Source organism: Bradysia coprophila, chromosome II (assembly GCF_014529535.1).
Source record: "Bradysia coprophila strain Holo2 chromosome II, BU_Bcop_v1, whole genome shotgun sequence".
NCBI lineage: Eukaryota > Metazoa > Arthropoda > Insecta > Diptera > Sciaridae > Bradysia > Bradysia coprophila.
This window is the reverse complement of record NC_050735.1, coordinates 8,923,656-8,941,960: the sequence shown is the minus strand read 5'-3', so window position 1 is coordinate 8,941,960 and position 18,305 is coordinate 8,923,656. Positions and strand designations below refer to the sequence as shown.

Sequence of the window (18,305 nt, the reverse complement as noted above, 5' to 3'; positions counted from 1 at the left end):
CTTATCGTAAATCAAATTTGCAGAAATTACCTGATCCCACACTTCCTGAACGTACGGATCGTATTGGATAATAATCGTATTTTCCACATAACTACCCGATGGAGTTGGCGCACCATACTGTTGGGCATTATGATTGGCTGAACTACTCATTCCACAACTATTTAGGAATATCTCGAAAGTTGCACTTAAATGTCCAGTTCCCGGCTTTAAGTGTACACAATGCTGGTCACTGTAGTATCCTTTGGAGAAGATCATTCCGTAGAATGGTCGATCGAATTCGATATTGACACGCATGTGTGTCTTTTCGCATTGAACCTGCAAGTGCTTGATCTGTGGACTGTCGTTCGACTGTGAGCCAAGTGGCCAGGAATCGTCGGCGATTTCATTGTGACTGGTGTGCTCCAGGCCAGGTACACCGTAAATGGGTGATTGCGGTGGCGGTGGCCCGTATGCACCTCTGTGTTCTAATGGAAGTGCGGCCGAGTCGACGAGCGGTGCATCGCATTGGACGTTCTGTAATGGAAGGGCGAAAATCAATACAAATGGGTGGTGAGTTTTATAAGATTTTATTTGACATGGTAACCACGGTAGTCCTTGAGTGGCATTCTGTTGTACATAGCAAAACGTGTAATTAAACTAAAGGAGGTCTGACTGAAAGTTAATTTTTGAGTTTTGTGTACTGTCTCAATATGTGTTCTATGTAAATATGTGATTTTAATAGCTTTTGATAAATAAATGAATAATCTAAATCTAAATCTAAATCTGACTTCCAGCACTAAGTAGCGATTGAAACAAAAGAAGTAACAGATTGAATCGTTGTACACGCCTGTCACTCATAAAACGTGAAGACGTTCAATCAAAAAATTATTTTTTAGTGAACCAAAAAAATAATAAATTTTCACATGAGGAAAATCAGGTCACTGAATTTCACTTATATAACTTGTCATACGGCCGAATACCTCTTCGCACAAACTTGATATTTCGCTTCACACCTATAATCATAATCGAAAATTGGTACACATCTCTGTGCAATTAAAAACGAATAACTTTTTTTTAATTTATCGAATCCCATTCATGCAACAATAAAAATAATAAAATTCAAACTCTCTCTCAACCAATAATATTTAATGGTACCGGTGTATGAATGGGATTTTTTTCGTCTTTCTTTATATTACACCTCATTGTTCAAGCTACATTGAATTTTTGTTCATCAAGTAAATGTAGGAGAGAAGAACACGAGGCGAAAATGTCACCGTGTTCGCATTTTTCACAAACCGAAACGGTTCCAAATGTATTTTAGGTAATTCTCAGGGTTGGGCTGGGTTGTGCTGGTCGTGTGCAACTTTTTTTGTGCCAAAATTTGCAAAAAAAAATTTATGTGACTTTCAAAAGCTAGTTGGTCCTTTCGAGGGGGACCGCACTGAAAAGAGTTGCACGAGAAAGAGTTGCACGAGGAATAAGAGTTGCACGAGGAATAAGAGTTGCACGAGGAAAAAGAGTTGCACGAGGAAAAAGAGTTGCAAAAGAGTTACAAATTCAGTGCGGCCCCCCTCGGGTCCTTTGAACTTGACTAAAATTTTTGCTAAGACGTCGACTAAAAAAAATTGAAACCCGCAGATATTTGGGTTGCATCGCGGGCTAACACCAAAAAATTTAGGCTCAAAATATCGCTATTATACAAAACACGTAACGTAACGATTATGGTCTGGTTTTTTACTGGCCTTCTACCTTTTGGAATCGAGAGGCTAGACTTCAATCTTGCCTATTAGTAGCTAGGTAAGCTGTAAGTAATTTCGCACTCTTACTTCTACCTTTCGCTTTCAATTAGTAGCTGGCTGGAAGTAATTTCGCCATCTGCCTTTGAGAATCGAGAGGCTAGACATCAATCTTGCCTATTAGGAACGAGCTGGAAGTAATTTTGCATTCAACCTTTGCAAATCGAGATCAATAGGCTACACTTCAATCGTGCCTATTAGTAACTGTGTGGAAGTAGTTTCGCCTTCTACCTTTGCGAATCGAGAGGCTAGAACCGAAAATATTGTTTTGTTCGCCGATAATCTACGCGTTTTTAAACCTAATTAAATCTAATTAACACACCGTCATATCATCATGATTTTTTTATGTTCCAATTTACCTGGAGGATATCTTTCATTATTTACTGATTTAATGTTCATTAACTTGCACAATATGTAATTACATAGGAAACATGTTTTGCATAAGTATCTGTACACACCAGATAATTGAAGAGTGTACACATAAATGTGTATCCACACAGACAGTGTGTAACGATACCTACAAATTACCTTTCAGTTCGTTAACGATTGACGAAAATAACAATGAATTTATCTACCAGTATAATGCAGAAATTTTAAAATATTTTCACAATAGAAAGTGAAACAAAAGTTGCATTATCTACAGACCTATACCTGGATTGTATGCGAGCACTTTTATTATATATGATGTATGTTATCGCCAGAAAAGTGTCATCATTTCGTAAAATAATTGCTTAAAAACAATTGAACAATACATCGTTGCACTTTGCGAATGCATAAAAAATTGCATGCACGAATATAGGTTATTGTACATTGTAGAGCATTAATATTGGTATATACACACTCGCATGCGTTTTAAAATTCTCTGTGCGTTTCGGAAAACACGTTGTTGCACTACATTTTCTATTCGGTTGGAAATATTAATCATTCACATTCTGCATTGTGTATATCTGATCAACATATTGTGTATATCGTTATATCGTTATACGACTAAATTCTTCAAGAAAATCAGTGGAAGACGGCGCTATTATTTTATCTTATAACCGATAATCGTTTATTAAACTGCTGTATTGCTATCATTATCGTGTGCCAGTCATGTTATACTTCTTGTAGATTCTTTTTTGTTTTTGGCTTTAGGTATAATAAATCGACATAAACACACTGTAAAGTATATCACACGATAATTGCATTGGAGGACGAGATGATGCAGATAATGATTTGTTGTTTTTGTGTTCGTTTGGTACATTAAGCTGAATAGTAACAGCTGCTGCTGCTGCTGTGTATATAGAAACTTCTGTTGAATTTTAAAATGAAATGTAATTTTCGAGAGAGAGTTTACTGGAACGGAGGAAAAAAATGCAAATAAATAAACAACTTTTCGCAAACGAGGTTTCTTGATAAGTTTCTGCTGAAATAACAGCGATTTAACACTGCTGATAGGCTAAATTTCAATTGAAAATATTGGATATCGATTGCAATTTCAATAAATATGAAGAAATCGGTTCGGTCGGAGGGAAAGGCTGTACGGAAACATAAAACTTTATGGATATGTCGCTTAACAGAAAACAAAATTGAATCGGTACGTTTTCGCTATCATTATTATTAAATGCGCTACGGACGATCTGAAAATTTCACTAGAGCAGGTGTCGTAGATGTCTTTAAGCCAGACAAAAATATTGTTTTAAGTGTGACAATGGCTAACTAGAAGGAAAGACTGCAGTCAATCATCCGATAAAAGAAATAAAACTAAAGTCACTTTTCCGGCGAACCATGAGGAGCGGATACAGAGAGTTATCAGTCCTCTACAGTTATGATTTAAAAATTCTTGCTTTGCATTGTTCAGTCATGCATTTTAAAATTCTGACACGGGTGATCCCGATAGTCACGATGTGACTACCCCACTTAGGTGTATTCACACCTGGAACCATTTGTCCTCTTTGATTTATTGCATTCTTGAACTATTCTGCTTTATCAGCAATTCGCTTGAAACGTGTCATTTTTGGAACGTTTCTATCTCTTCGAAATATAGTTGTCTCACTCACACTTGGCTATTTAAAACGACTAGGTCTTAAGAACTAGAATAACGTGCTATTGTATAGAGAATGTTAATACCTCAGGCGCTGTTGTACAATAAGAAGCTTGCTGACGGCTAACTATTGATCTGAATGAAGCTAATCACAGAAAATTCACGCAAATGCATTAATCATGAAACATTCGATTCTACAATACATATTTGCACACAAGCTCAGATGGACTACCAAGGTATGATGCTAATTCCAGACATCTTAAAATTTAATAGAAAGGGTACGCGTTGCAAACGAAACGAGATGGAAGTTATAATTCCATAACTGTGTAAATACAGGTAATGTCAACCCCATTTGGTCTAAATTGTTTTTCCAGCTGGTCCACTCACACAATCCCACTGCTTATGAGTGATTGTACGGTTTAACCAGTGGAATGCTTGTGACTTTGAACCCGATATGAAGACAGATAAGCAGTGTAAATGTATGAGTGGACCATCTGTCGACTGTTCGTAGCCTAATAATTTCAAATATATCAAAAATTGGAATCTCTCCAAAAATCTTAAATCTTTCCTGGATAAAATCTATTGACGGTTCTCTGGGGCTTGCTATTTAAGAAGACTATATCTGGAGCCCAATTATTTGTTGTCGTGGTCGATAACGGATGCTACCACACACTTAAGTCTAACGTCATAAACCTTCAAACTGTAGATTGTCCACTTACCTTTAATATACATATTGCAAATATCAACGTCGCGACATGAAATCGCGATCTACACCCCATTATACTCTAATTAGTCCAATTGTAAAATTTTTTGTTGTATTTCGCCTAATTTATGTACACCTGAAACGAAAGAAAAGAAACGGAAAATTAGAACATTGACTCTTAAATCAGCGAAAATTTTTGTTAATTACGAAGTGGAATTCAGTCGATGCTTGATTAATCCAACAACAGAGCAACAACAAGAACAAAAATGGAAACTGTAATTTATCGCAATAATAACACAGTATCACTCACACATTGGATGTTATCCGCTCAAAGTTTATGTACAATATTGTAAAGCTCATAAATATATGAAAATAAAATTCCGTTAAATAGCATAATTTAGGTTAGAAAATACGTTTTCGGTCTTCATTTATCCGCTGCACTTGTAAATATAAAGTTGGTTCGGTTGAAGTAGATCTCATATAATGTAATGATATGAATAACTTATATGAAGAGACATACGAACAGGTATAACGCTGATCTTTCTTGATTATTTATAAGTTCATTATTGTGTAATATCCAGGTGTGTGTCATCACAACTTTTTTTTTTGTTTCTTCACTCTTTCGTTTTTTGAAAGAAACATGAGAGAATAAGTTCAAAAATATCGTTTGAACTGTGAGAAGATGTATCGGTGAAGACAGGGTAATTTAGAGCATTCCTGAGCATAATAAACATTCAGAAACGGATGGCATATCGAAATACTCATTAAATATATCAAATACGTCGATTGTTTGAAGAAAAAATCTTGTACTTCGTTCGTTTCAACATACATTTCACTGTTAAAGACCAAGTTATTAAGCGGTCATTGCTGATTTCTGATGGCTGATTATGATGATATGGATAATTAAATGCAGAAAAGAAACGTGTCACATTAGCGAATTATAAGAAAAATGAATTTTAAATATTTTTACTTTCAATCGAAATGTAAACATCAAGTCCATGCGCCGACGGCAGTAAAAATTCTATTTTGATTTTTTTTTTATAATTTGCTACTTTGACATGCATTCAGCTATTCATGTAGAGATCAAAACTACTAACAATAACCACTGAATTTGAGAACATAACAGATATAAATTGTGGATTGAGTGGAACCTTGATTTTATTGGACCACCTTCTCTTTGAAACGCTTGATTTCGCTTTTCAACAAATTGAAAAAGAAAACCATTCATAATCAATTTAATGTCATGTATACATTCAGCAACGATAATAAACAATCAAGTCCAATCCGTGCAACGAATTTTATTTGATTTTCATTTAAACCAATAATAAAGTATGTCACCCATCATCTTTATTATTATTGTTATTATCTTCGACAGCATGAATGATTTTATCATTAAAATAGTATATGTCGCTCGTATGAGGATTATTAATCCAATCGGCAATGGTAACAACATGGTTATAATACGAATAAAATGTATGTTCGGATTTTGAACACACAATTTTTATATATATATATTTCGTTTGTTAGAGCGCACGCGTATAAAATTAAACTACTTTCTTTTAGATCCGTACTTGCTTTCGTTTTAATTAACATTTAAAAAAATAAATTTTATTTTCACCGAAAAAGTTTAGTGATTTCAGAATAATTAACAATTGTAATTTTACGATGTTTTGTAGATCTTTACACTACACATGTACACTGATTGTATCCGCAACAGTTTTTCTTTTTGGCACCGAATTAATTAATTTCTTCATTGTTGCAATTATAACGAGATCAAGCGAAGGTGGTTAATTTGAATGAAATTCGATGTCTCAAATGATTACATTCAACCTAAGTCGATTGAGTCCATTAGTTTAATTACACGGAACTGTCTCAATTTATTAACTTTTTTGGGGGGACAATGTTGTATATCACAGCTAATAATCGATATCTGATAGAAGATTGAAAAAAAAAACAATCGGAAAAGTCCGATTTTGCAACGAGTTTTCCTAATTTTGTCCTAAGAATTATTTGAAAGTGACAGATAGAAGAAAGGTTAAGCGGCTTTTTTGTTAATTAATTTTGGAAAGAAGTTTCGTCTTCCAACATTTTTCAACGTAAATTTATTTTTGGTCAAATTTTTCCTAATTAATTTACAAAAAAAAGTCCTCCCTAAACGAGGAGAGGTGTCGGCAAGCCTCGATACATCGACTCGTATGTTACAAATCTAGTACTACGAACCTACAACAAAAAAGCTCAAAGGCAAATCTCGAATTCCTAATTAAATTCTCGTCCGGAAACTCCACGAACTGACAAAAAAGAGTTGAAAATCTTACCTATTGCAGGTAACTTTGTCTCCAGGTAACCTACAATAGCTGTCACAGCTGTAGCTCTCCATATGAAAGATACAGCTTTATCAGATAAAATAGGTTACCTAGAGACAAAGTAACCCGCAAGAGGTGAGATTTTCAATTCTTTTCGTCAGTGCGTGATGTGATAATTTGGCAGAATGTATATGTGGACCTCAATCTCTACAACCAAGAAGTATTAGGAATTTGAACAATCCTACTTATAATCCGAGTTCCATAATAAGAAGTTGTGAAAACACTGGCCAACGATTTTTTTTAAATTAATATTTTTGTGAGTAGAGATGATGCAGTGTAGGACTAGCTCGAAAAAGAACCGCGAGGTATAAATACACCGCATTTGTAAAAATCCCAAAAATTACAAATTTTCGTACAAAAATCCGAAAGGTCCGAATCGTCCGAATTCACAGTATGGCCAGTCCAGGGCCTGCGGTGCAGAATGTACAAAAAAGACTCATACGAAATGTTTATTATGCAACAAGTGTGTTAGACACTTGAAAGTTTTGAAAGTTTTAACAGGAAGATAAGTACAACTTATAAGCATGGCTTAAGAATGTTTAATACTAAAGCTAACACTTCCATTCGCCTCAGAATCCGCTGAAACTCTATGTTATTCCTCCTTCACCTGTCACACCTGTTATCGATAACGACGACAAAAGTAATGACAAGCTCTGGTCAATGTGGTTCTCTATACAGTAAAATGCATGTTAAAATAATTGAAGTACAAGATTTGAAATCAACCGATTAAAAATACTTTAATCAATGGAAGTAATATACCAGATAATAATACTGGGCATATGCTTGCCGTCTGTAACAGGTTAATAAACATTAAAAGGACTAGAATTGTATTGAATGAATGACCGTATCAGCCTCTAGTCCTTCATTAAAATTATAATTAGAAATGTAAATAGGAAGCAGAAATGTTTTTTAATTACCCAATTGCAAGCATTTATAATCCGTTTTCGTAAAAAGACACTTCAAATTCTCATAATCAGATACTTCAACAGTTTGATTTACATATGGTTAAATCACCGAGATCAATTTTTTTCTTTTAATCCACAACAGTCCCTTTCTCACAGTTTTTGAAACAAAAAAAAACTCAACAAAAAATTTTCACAGTTCGGCGCAACCAATTAAATTTTCACGTTTCCATAAATAACCGCGCACGAACAACCAAACATCAAAAACGTTCAATCGCGAATAAATTCTCCGGTGTGATCTGCCTCAACACTTCTTTCATCAATCAAACACTATCATTGACTGAATTGAAGTGCACTCAAAAGCCAAATCGAAAACAGTTTTGATGAATGTACGCGATCTTATGTGTGTCCGTACAAGTGTAATTTCACATCATAAATGTGTATAAGCACAAGCACAACTACATGTTATAACTAACGTAAGTCAATATTTAACGAAAACACACCGACTGGGAACAGGTAATCCCATCGTTTTATCAAAAAGCTTCTTAACTGACTTCTTCAGCCCGATGGAGTTGCATCGGTGTGTATATAAAATAAAGTTTTGTTTGTATTGCAAGTGGTAGTGTAAAGTAATACAATTATTACAATTATCACATGTGTAAAAGCGATTATGGTACGTACAGTACATATATACCATAGCATCCACCTGTAAATGGTGTTCCATTGACCTACTGATATAGAACGAGAATCATTCAAGCACTTTTATCTGTATAGTAAGAAAGCATAGTTGTAATACAACGAAGACAAAAAAACGAGCCATCAGAACAGTCGGAGCGTTTGCTGCGACTGAGCCCCGTACAAACCCGTATATCTATTGCGTACGTGACCCTAGTGCGTCTGTCACCCTACTTTGACCGTAAGCCTATGCGCCGGTTAAAGTAGTTAAAGTAAAATTATTATGTAATGTGTACATCTTAGAAATTGCGCATAGCGCAATTACGAAGCCCCGTACGACGTTCCTTTCAAATAAAACAAAACTTTCAAATAGCCCTAAAATTTTAATTTATTGAGTATAAATACACATAGGCCTAGTATCGGCCTCAGTCCGAGGATCCAAATCTATTTTTTTTTCAACTACATTCTATTCGGCCTTTGATTACCTTCCAAATGAAACAAAAAATACGAAAAACGTATGAAATTTACTCGAGTTATATGTAAAATACACATAGGGCCCTAGTAACGGCCTTAGTCCAAGGACCCAAATTTAATTTTTTTTCAACAACATTCTATTCGGCCTTTGATTACCTTCCAAATGAAACAAAAATTACGAAAAACGGATGAAATTTGCTCGAGTTATATGTAAAATACACATAGGGCCCTAGTAACGGCCTTAGTCCAAGGACCCAAATTTAATTTTTTTTTCAACAACATTCTATTCGGTGTTCGATTATCTTTCAAATGAAACAAAAATTACGAAAAACGGATGAAATTTACTCGAGTTGTATGTAAAATACACATAGGGCCCTAGTAGCGGCCTTAGTCCGAGGACCCAAATTTAATTTTTTTTCAACAACATTCTATTCGGCCTTTGATTACCTTCCAAATGAAACAAAAATTACGAAAAACAGATGAAATTTGCTCGAGTTATATGTAAAATACACATAGGGCCCTAGTAACGGCCTTAGTCCAAGGACCCAAATTTAATTTTTTTTTCAACAACATTCTATTCGGTGTTCGATTACCTTCCAAATGAAACAAAAATTACGAAAAACGGATGAAATTTACTCGAGTTATATGTGAAATACACATAGGGCCCTAGTAGCGGCCTTAGGCCAAGGACCCAAATTTAATTTTTTTTTCAACAACATTCTATTCGGCATTCGATTACCTTCCAAATCAAACAAAAATTACGAAAAACGGATGAAATTTACTCGAGTTATATGTGAAATACACATAGGGCCCTAGTAGCGGCCTTAGGCCAAGGACCCAAATTTAATTTTTTTTTCAACAACATTCTATTCGGCATTCGATTACCTTCCAAATCAAACAAAAATTACGAAAAACGAATGAAATTTGCTCGAGTTATATGTAAAATACACATAGGGCCCTAGTAGCGGCCTTAGGCCAAGGACCCAAATTTAATTTTTTTTTCAACAACATTCTATTCGGCATTCGATTACCTTCCAAATCAAACAAAAATTACGAAAAACGGATGAAATTTACTCGAGTTATATGTGAAATACACATAGGGCCCTAGTAGCGGCATTAGGCCAAGGACCCAAATTTAATTTTTTTTCAACAACATTCTATTCGGCATTCGATTACCTTCCAAATCAAACAAAAATTACGAAAAACGGATGAAATTTACTCGAGTTCGGCATTCGGCATTCGATTACCTTCCAAATCAAACAAAAATTACGAAAAACGAATGAAATTTGCTCGAGTTATATGTAAAATACACATAGGGCCCTAGTAGCGGCCTTAGGCCAAGGACCCAAATTTAATTTTTTTTTCAACAACATTCTATTCGGCATTCGATTACCTTCCAAATCAAACAAAAATTACGAAAAACGGATGAAATTTACTCGAGTTATATGTGAAATACACATAGGGCCCTAGTAGCGGCATTAGGCCAAGGACCCAAATTTAATTTTTTTTCAACAACATTCTATTCGGCATTCGATTACCTTCCAAATCAAACAAAAATTACGAAAAACGGATGAAATTTACTCGAGTTATATGTGAAATACACATAGGGCCCTAGTAGCGGCCTTAGGCCAAGGACCCAAATTTAATTTTTTTTTCAACAACATTCTATTCGGCATTCGATTACCTTCCAAATCAAACAAAAATTACGAAAAACGGATGAAATTTACTCGAGTTATATGTGAAATACACATAGGGCCCTAGTAGCGGCCTTAGGCCAAGGACCCAAATTTAATTTTTTTTTCAACAACATTCTATTCGGCATTCGATTACCTTCCAAATCAAACAAAAATTACGAAAAACGAATGAAATTTACTCGAGTTGTATGTAAAATACACATAGGGCCCTAGTAACGGCCTTAGTCCGAGGACCCAAATTTAATTTTTTTTCAACAACATTCTATTCGGCCTTTGATTACCTTCCAAATGAAACAAAAATTACGAAAAACGGATGAAATTTGCTCGAGTTATATGTAAAATACACATAGGGCCCTAGTAGCTTTTCACTTCTAAGGCCCTAACTCACGGTCCACTCACCCGATTTTAAAAAACTTTTTTTTCCTGGATTGGTATTGACAATACCTATCATTTGCCGTGTCATTTACATTTCCATCGTTTATTTTGCCATAAATATCACCAAAAGACCTTAAATCACTTAGGTGGCCCTAACTCACGAAGGGCCGACCCGAATATGCCCATCTTCGAACTTAGCCTCACTATTTTGACTATCTTTCAGGGAAAAAAAAAATTTTTGAAATCGGATTTGATTTACTCAAGATATCGACGTGACGGACAGACGGACAGACGGACAGACGGACAGACGGACAGACGGACAGACGGACAGACGGACAGATGGACAGACGGACAGACGGACAGACGGACAGACGGCCCAAATTTTTATTGCGGATTCGTCATCTATAAACATAGGCAAACACTTTGCCCTTACCGTCTGCTTCGAATTCCATCAATTACACACGGCATCGTAATCCTATAAGCCCCTTCGTACTTCGTACGGGGCTAAAAACGAAAGAAAAGAAAGAGGAAACTGAATAACAATCTCGTCTCGTATAGTGAGACTCTTCGCGAGATCGTCGTCTTTTCGAAATGAACAACCGGCATTTTATTAGTTATTATGATCTGATCTTCGGTGTGGTATGTATATAATAATATGTTCGACAGAATCGTCGATCGATCGATACCCACCATACACTTGCGCAAAAACGCTTGATTTACAATTTAACAAGTTGTTTAAAATTCACAACCTCTGTGTATACAATGTTGTAATGATCACTGAGGAATTATATTGCAATATATTTGTATCAAAATGTTGGATTTTCTTTCATATAACTATACAATACGTAGCGTGTGTATTTATATTGTGTACACATAAGGCGCTCCGAAACGGATATAATTCGGTGCAAGTGAAAGTTGCTGGTAGTCATTTCATTGGTTTTTTTTTTTTAAATAAAACATTGTCGGTTTTTGTTTTGCATAAATTTTTGTTGCAATCGTTGGATTATCAAGTTCAATTTGAAAGTTTTCTGCTTGATTTATTTCAATTTGTTTGTTATTCAAATTGTTACATTCAAGTTATAATGTTGTTATGGATATAGCGTACAAGTATATAGATTGACTGACACATAGCTCGAACAAATGTTTTATGATAATTACAGTTAATTAAATTATTAAACATATAAACATAAACATTTTCGTTGTTTGTGTATTTAACCTGGTTTATAGAACGTTTTTCTACGGATTTTTTTTCTATTTGTATTATCAATTGCAAGAGATGTCTGAATTAGAAAAATTTCTCGGTCGTAATGGGATTGGTTGAAAAGTCCTAGTAAATTACCGAAAAATTATCACATCTGATGTCATTCAGGTAGTCCGGTATTCTAAAATCCGACTCTCTTTAAGTCGATATTTACATTTTACAAACGTCTGAGATCGTCAAAACAAATGAAAATGACGTAAACAAGCGATAACTGATGTGGTCTTAAAACAAATGAAGTAAAAGATTTTTTGTTAAACATCACAGGTGGACAGATTGGATTGGAATATTTCACAAACACCACACGTATCGCGGTATAATCATTAAATCTAATTTACTTTTTCATTTTCTAAAAAAATCAGTTAGATTTTCATACAGAATCTTTTACTTCATTTGGTTTTAGCACTAATTTTCCTATTTAAAACCAAATTGGCCGAAGGTCGTCGTTTATTTTTGTCTTTACTGTCGATAACAAATGATTTGAAATGATTTTGAAATGAACCGTTTCATTTCAATGCGAAAACTTTTTATTGAGGTTGTATTGGAAATGTACCGAAAATTACGAAAAGTCAAATTTAGATCTACCACTACCACCATGGTTAAAGCCTTAAAAAGACGTAAATGAGTGAGTTAGTTAGTAAAGCAGCTGAAGACTCAAATTTCGTTGACCTAAACTATAAATTGAGAACCGAAAATAATTACAGAGTGAGCTTAAAAAATTGAAATCTGTACATGGAGATGACGTTAAAATTTTGTGTAAACCCTATGAGGACAAGGTTCTCATACAACTGTAATTTCGTTGAAAGAAGCGTACCGAGAAATTCCCTGAATTATTTTAATTACCCCCTTCTTTCGAAAACGCCATTATTCGTTTTTTAATAAGCGTTTACTACTCGCGTTACACCATCATTAACCATTGTAAGAGGTAACACTGCAGTCGGCATAAATTAATTGAAAAGAAACGTATGAATCACCAACCACCACCCAAGTCATGATTGTAGTGGCTACGTTTTCAATCGGAACGTATTTTGACACAACACCACGTGATGCTGATGAGAACATGAATTATAATATGGATTTTTGAATGCGTTTAACCAATTTTTTGAAATTAAAATTACAAAATAGAGATGAAGAAAAAAATACATCAAAGGATAGACCATTAGCCACGGTCTATTCATCTATAATACGCAATAACTTTATTAGAAAAAAAAAAACGATTCAGGTTAAAACTACCCCGACAACATATAAAAAACAACAACCGTCAGAGAATGCATTTTAATGGAAAAATTATTTTTTTTTACTCCCTGAGTCTCGACTTCTTCTATAATTATATACACAACTTTTCGGGTTTTTTTTCTCCTTGTGAATCCTTTTTCTAAACGTAAAAGTTTAAGATCAAAAAAATTGTTTCTTGAATAAAATGAACATGGAAGTGAACATCATTGATAAACCTAACGAATTATTTTCTTTAATTTTTTTTTGTTAACGTAGCCACTCATCATCGACAAATAATTTTTTTTTTATTTTATTAAATTCTCTTCGTGCATTCCATCAATTTGTTTTTTGGTTTGGTTCGTTCTTTCACATTACAAAGTGGATTACTCTTCTATACTTCACACAATAACCACTGCTTTCTCTATGAGCAAAATTATTCAGAGTGGAAAGTACGTCTTACATTCAATACATATAATAATTCTTTTCTGTGCTCAATCGCCGTATGTACGCTACAAGTAACAATGCTTCACAGATTTACCACACATGATTTTCGATGATATTTATATGCATGGTATCTGAATTAAAAATAAAACCAAATTGTAAATAGGTGTATGCCTAACACGCTATATGGTATAACATGCAATAGATATAAAATGCAACACATATCTTTCCTATATTCATGGGATATTGTGTTTGATCTGGAGTACTTATTTCGAGAATATTTATTTTTTATTGAGCTCTTTCCTACCAAACGTAATTTCTCTGCAGCCAGACGTATTTGTATTACGATTTAATTCGAAAAGTGTTTTGTCTTTTATTGTTGGTGGATAAAGTAAAAGTAAATTATTTTTTTTGTACATTTTTAATGAGTTGTATCGCAAAGTTGTGCATGGCATGATATAAATACCTTTAGGTAAAAAATACTTGACGGTGTGATGATGTTTAGAATTTCGGCTAATGCAGAAAAAGAAGGCAGTGTGGCGTGATGATTGTTGCTATTGTGTACAAATTATGAGAGTTTTTTTCTTCCTCGTTTGTTCGTTGTTAAAATGTACAATTGTTAGACGTTGTATCATCACATGTGGCGAGTGAACATTACACTGATAGCTGTGATATTATTCACCGAAAGAAAATTGTTACCATTCTTTCATTGTTCACAAAAGTTTTACCTGCGCATTTTGCACAGAAACTATGCAAGACGGTATCGAATTTCACACCAATTACTTGAATAACATTTATTCCATATTTCAGTGTTTTTGAATAAGACGGTGTGTCGTTTCCAATGACCTTGATAGCAATTAGAAATTTGTTGGAAAATAATTAGCCATTTTTTTTTGTAGGTTGCTCTCAAATTTACGATCCGAAAATCAGCCAACGGCTTGTCGTTTATCGAATAATTCCTATTTAATTAATCAAATTACAAGAAAGAAGAAAAGACAGCAATGCAACAAAAACGACGAACCTTCTCAGCTCGACTGAATTCGGAATCTATAATGTGATATGATTGATAGTTTCTTTGAAAATATTTTAAATGAATAATTTCTTCATGTCAGACTTATAATTTATGTGCATAATATATCCATTTTTAACTATACCATCGACCGGTGTTTATCGTACAAAATAAATCCCTTAAAAAAACGTTCCAACAGTTAATTAAAAACCGATTTCATTCAACATCAACTTTGATAGCTAACTATTCAGCATCATTTCAACAAGTAAATTAATTCCTCTTTTTTCAGTCTACCCAGCCCGTACGTACACCCGTAAACATACAAACCATATATATTCATATTTATCATGTTTGTGTTTTGAAATAAATTCATCTAGGGGTTCTGTTGTTAATAGGCTGATTCAAAATCTTAAAAATTTAAGATGAGGCAAACGAAGCAAATTTTTATGTTAGTGGCTTTTGTATTGTGATATTCCATATAGCACTCAATCCAGGAACGGTAATATGAAAGTACAGAACAGATATGGCCAATCGGCTGATTCATTTTAATCGTACTCACAATTTATGTCAAAATAATATGAAAATGAATGCGTTTGAGTACCGAAACCAAATTTTAACGCCTTTGGGGATGATGATAGACCATATCTGTTTTACAATTTTATTGGCTTTTGATTATAAATATGCTCGAATCAATAATCGTAAATATCGTTGGAACTGAAGTGAAATCGATAAATCTAATTTCCTTAAAGTGATAATTCACTCTTTTCATCTAAGACTATTTCTGGGAAAACATTTTTCCATATTGTCCTAAATTTTCACGAAATTCCCCGAATTCTCCTACAATTTTTCAAATTTGTCCAAAAATTAAGAGCGCTCACTTCTTGGCAATTTTCTAGCCTACATTTGTGCGCAAAAATATTCGTTTTTTGATGATTTCTCTGAACCAAAATCTTTTTTTGAAAAAGTAAAACACATAAATTTACACATTTGCAAAGGTCTCTCCAAGTGGAATAAGTTATGATCCACAAACCAATTTTCCCCTTAAAAGTGACACATTTTTGCATGCTTCAATGGTTTTACTTTTTCAAAAAAAGATTTTGGTTCAGAGAAATCATCAAAAAACGAATATTTTTGCGCACAAATGTAGGCTAGAAAATTGCCAAGGGGTGAGCGCTCTTAAGGAAAGTGTGAAAAATCTGGGAGAATTTTGGAAATCTAGGAAAATGTCTTCCCAAAAGTAACCGCCAAAAAATATTTTTTCACAATGCGTCAGATAATATGTTCAATAAGATTACCAACTGTTGGTAATGTTAATAAAAGTTAGCTGACAGATATTTAATGTGTCAGAAATAAATCATCTGTCAGCAATAACTTGCCACAAAGCTTCCTGTAAGTAGGCAACCTGTCAAAAACTATCTGCGGCAGGTAACGTTCTGGGCGAATGTAAGCTGTTACATGTAATGTACATTATTGACTGTGACGGGTAATGTTAAGTTTATATTCACTATAAAGCTATAGAATGTCACGTGCCGAGTGGTTCACTGAAAAAGCTGAGAAAGTTTGTTTTTGGTTTTAAGCAAACTATTTTTCAAAAAATTACCTGCCGCAGATAAGTATCGAAAGTACATTACCTGTGACAGCTGTTGAATTTTCTGTCTGTGCTGCTTTTCATGTTTTCAAAATTCATTGGACAGTAGCAATGAAAATGTTGTTGTCTCAGTTTGTGTAATTACTATTTAATTTCGTTACCGAGATACCAAAAGTTACAGTTTTCAAAGGTCTGAACTAATGGGAAAAAATTAAGCTACAAAGTGAATCTGTCGTACAGTTATCAAAGTATATGAATTGGCTTTCCACCAATCCTCTTCTTTTAATAACTTCCATTTCACGCTTTTACGTTCCATACATTCAATGAAGTAGTCTTTTGTTCAGCAGGAAGAATTTCGTGTCCATTGTTCACATTTTCTTAATTTTCGTCTAATCCACTAAAAGATTGATGTTTTCCAATCTAGTGAATAACAAATCCTTAAACAATTTCCAACCACACTGATGGAATGATACATTCAATTTAGAATATTTCACAATGGACTTTAGAAGTATGATACGCCTTTCATGTCACTTTTGAAAGAGGAGAAAAAAAAACTGTTGAATGAACCCACTCACATCGTTCTTTACGGTTGGATGTTGCATTGTATTTTGACTTCTGTTGTCACATTCTTTTCGTTTTCAATGGATCAAAGAAATCAAATTGAATCGAATTTGAACTGGACAATTTAATTGCTATCACTTTCTAACTTCACCTACTAATTTAAGAGAATTGAGCTGCATTAACGATCTGTTTGTGTGATGGTTATTATTTTATAACAAAAGGGCCTAGTCGAAAAGTTCTGTTAATTTTTTTGACGAAAGTCTTGGAATGATTGTGAAATTAAGGTCTTAAATGCCTCTTCAGTATATCACAAATTGGCAGAAGCTTTTAACGTCGACAATTTCTTTATTTAATTGCATTCGATTGAAGTGAAACATTATTTATTTTCATCAACAGAAAAACAGCTCCAGCATCCATGATAAACAGCAAATTTAATTGAGCGAAAACTTATCTTCCGCAGATGCATATAAACTTTTCGAGTTTTTATTTTCATTTATTTTAATTAAAAGTCACATAAAATATTTCAAATATTATTTAGTGAAAAGCGAATGATACTTTCCGCTGAGGATGTAACAAGACAAGAAATCGCTCATCGGCTGTGGTGATTAATGTATTGGTACAAATCACAAAAACGAGTCATATATGGACTTTGTTTATACGTCCATTTCATATTATAAAATGTAGGTGAACTAGTTGGAACGAATGATAGAATTAAATTCCAAATATTTAATTTAGATTAATTGATTTTACTCTTAAATAGCAATGCGGTTGAAACGAGTATTTTCGAAACGACATATCAATATCTCAAAGATGAAGTCTCGGTGTTTTTTATCCAATTTAATTTTTTTTCCTCTTCCTATGTCACATGGTGCTGAGTTATATGTTATAAATTGTGAAGATCTCATAGATGAAATTGTAACTTGTATGATGCTTGAGAGTTTTCAAATGTGATGCTTTTAATGTACAGAGCACAAGTACCTGTATGAAGACTGTACGGCATCACATTGAGTGTGCTCCTTTCTCTTTTGTATAGATTTATAATGGTGTAACGTGTCTGACAGTCATGCATATTATACGTACCAAAAAGTGAAGAGTGTTCTTTTTTCCAGCTATTTTATTCTTTTTTAAAAATCGCGTTTATGATGTGTCAACACTCGTTCCAGCCTGAGGTAATGACGGTAATGATCATTTATTAAAACCTTTATTTACTATGCAGAGACTATCATCAATTGATGGACAATTAGAAGTA

The 18,305-nt window shown here is 34.0% G+C and overlaps 1 protein-coding gene across 2 annotated transcripts in view; it reads right to left on the bottom strand.

Annotated features, from left to right (window-relative positions):
• The window catches only part of LOC119070998, a 36,732-nt gene that overhangs the window by 2,473 nt on the left and 15,954 nt on the right, over positions 1–18,305 (bottom strand). Inside the window, exons 1-3 of one of the 2 annotated variants that reach the window (XM_037175605.1) lie at positions 7,782–8,118; positions 4,518–4,637; positions 31–513 (exon numbers count right to left, since the gene is read on the bottom strand). In XM_037175605.1, coding sequence (XP_037031500.1) covers positions 31–513; positions 4,518–4,577 — 543 coding nt within the window. In that variant the 5' untranslated portion in view covers positions 4,578–4,637; positions 7,782–8,118. Of the gene's footprint in view, positions 1–30; positions 514–4,517; positions 4,638–7,781; positions 8,119–18,305 lie in introns of those variants that run through there. The other variant, XM_037175596.1, reaches the window with a different exon arrangement.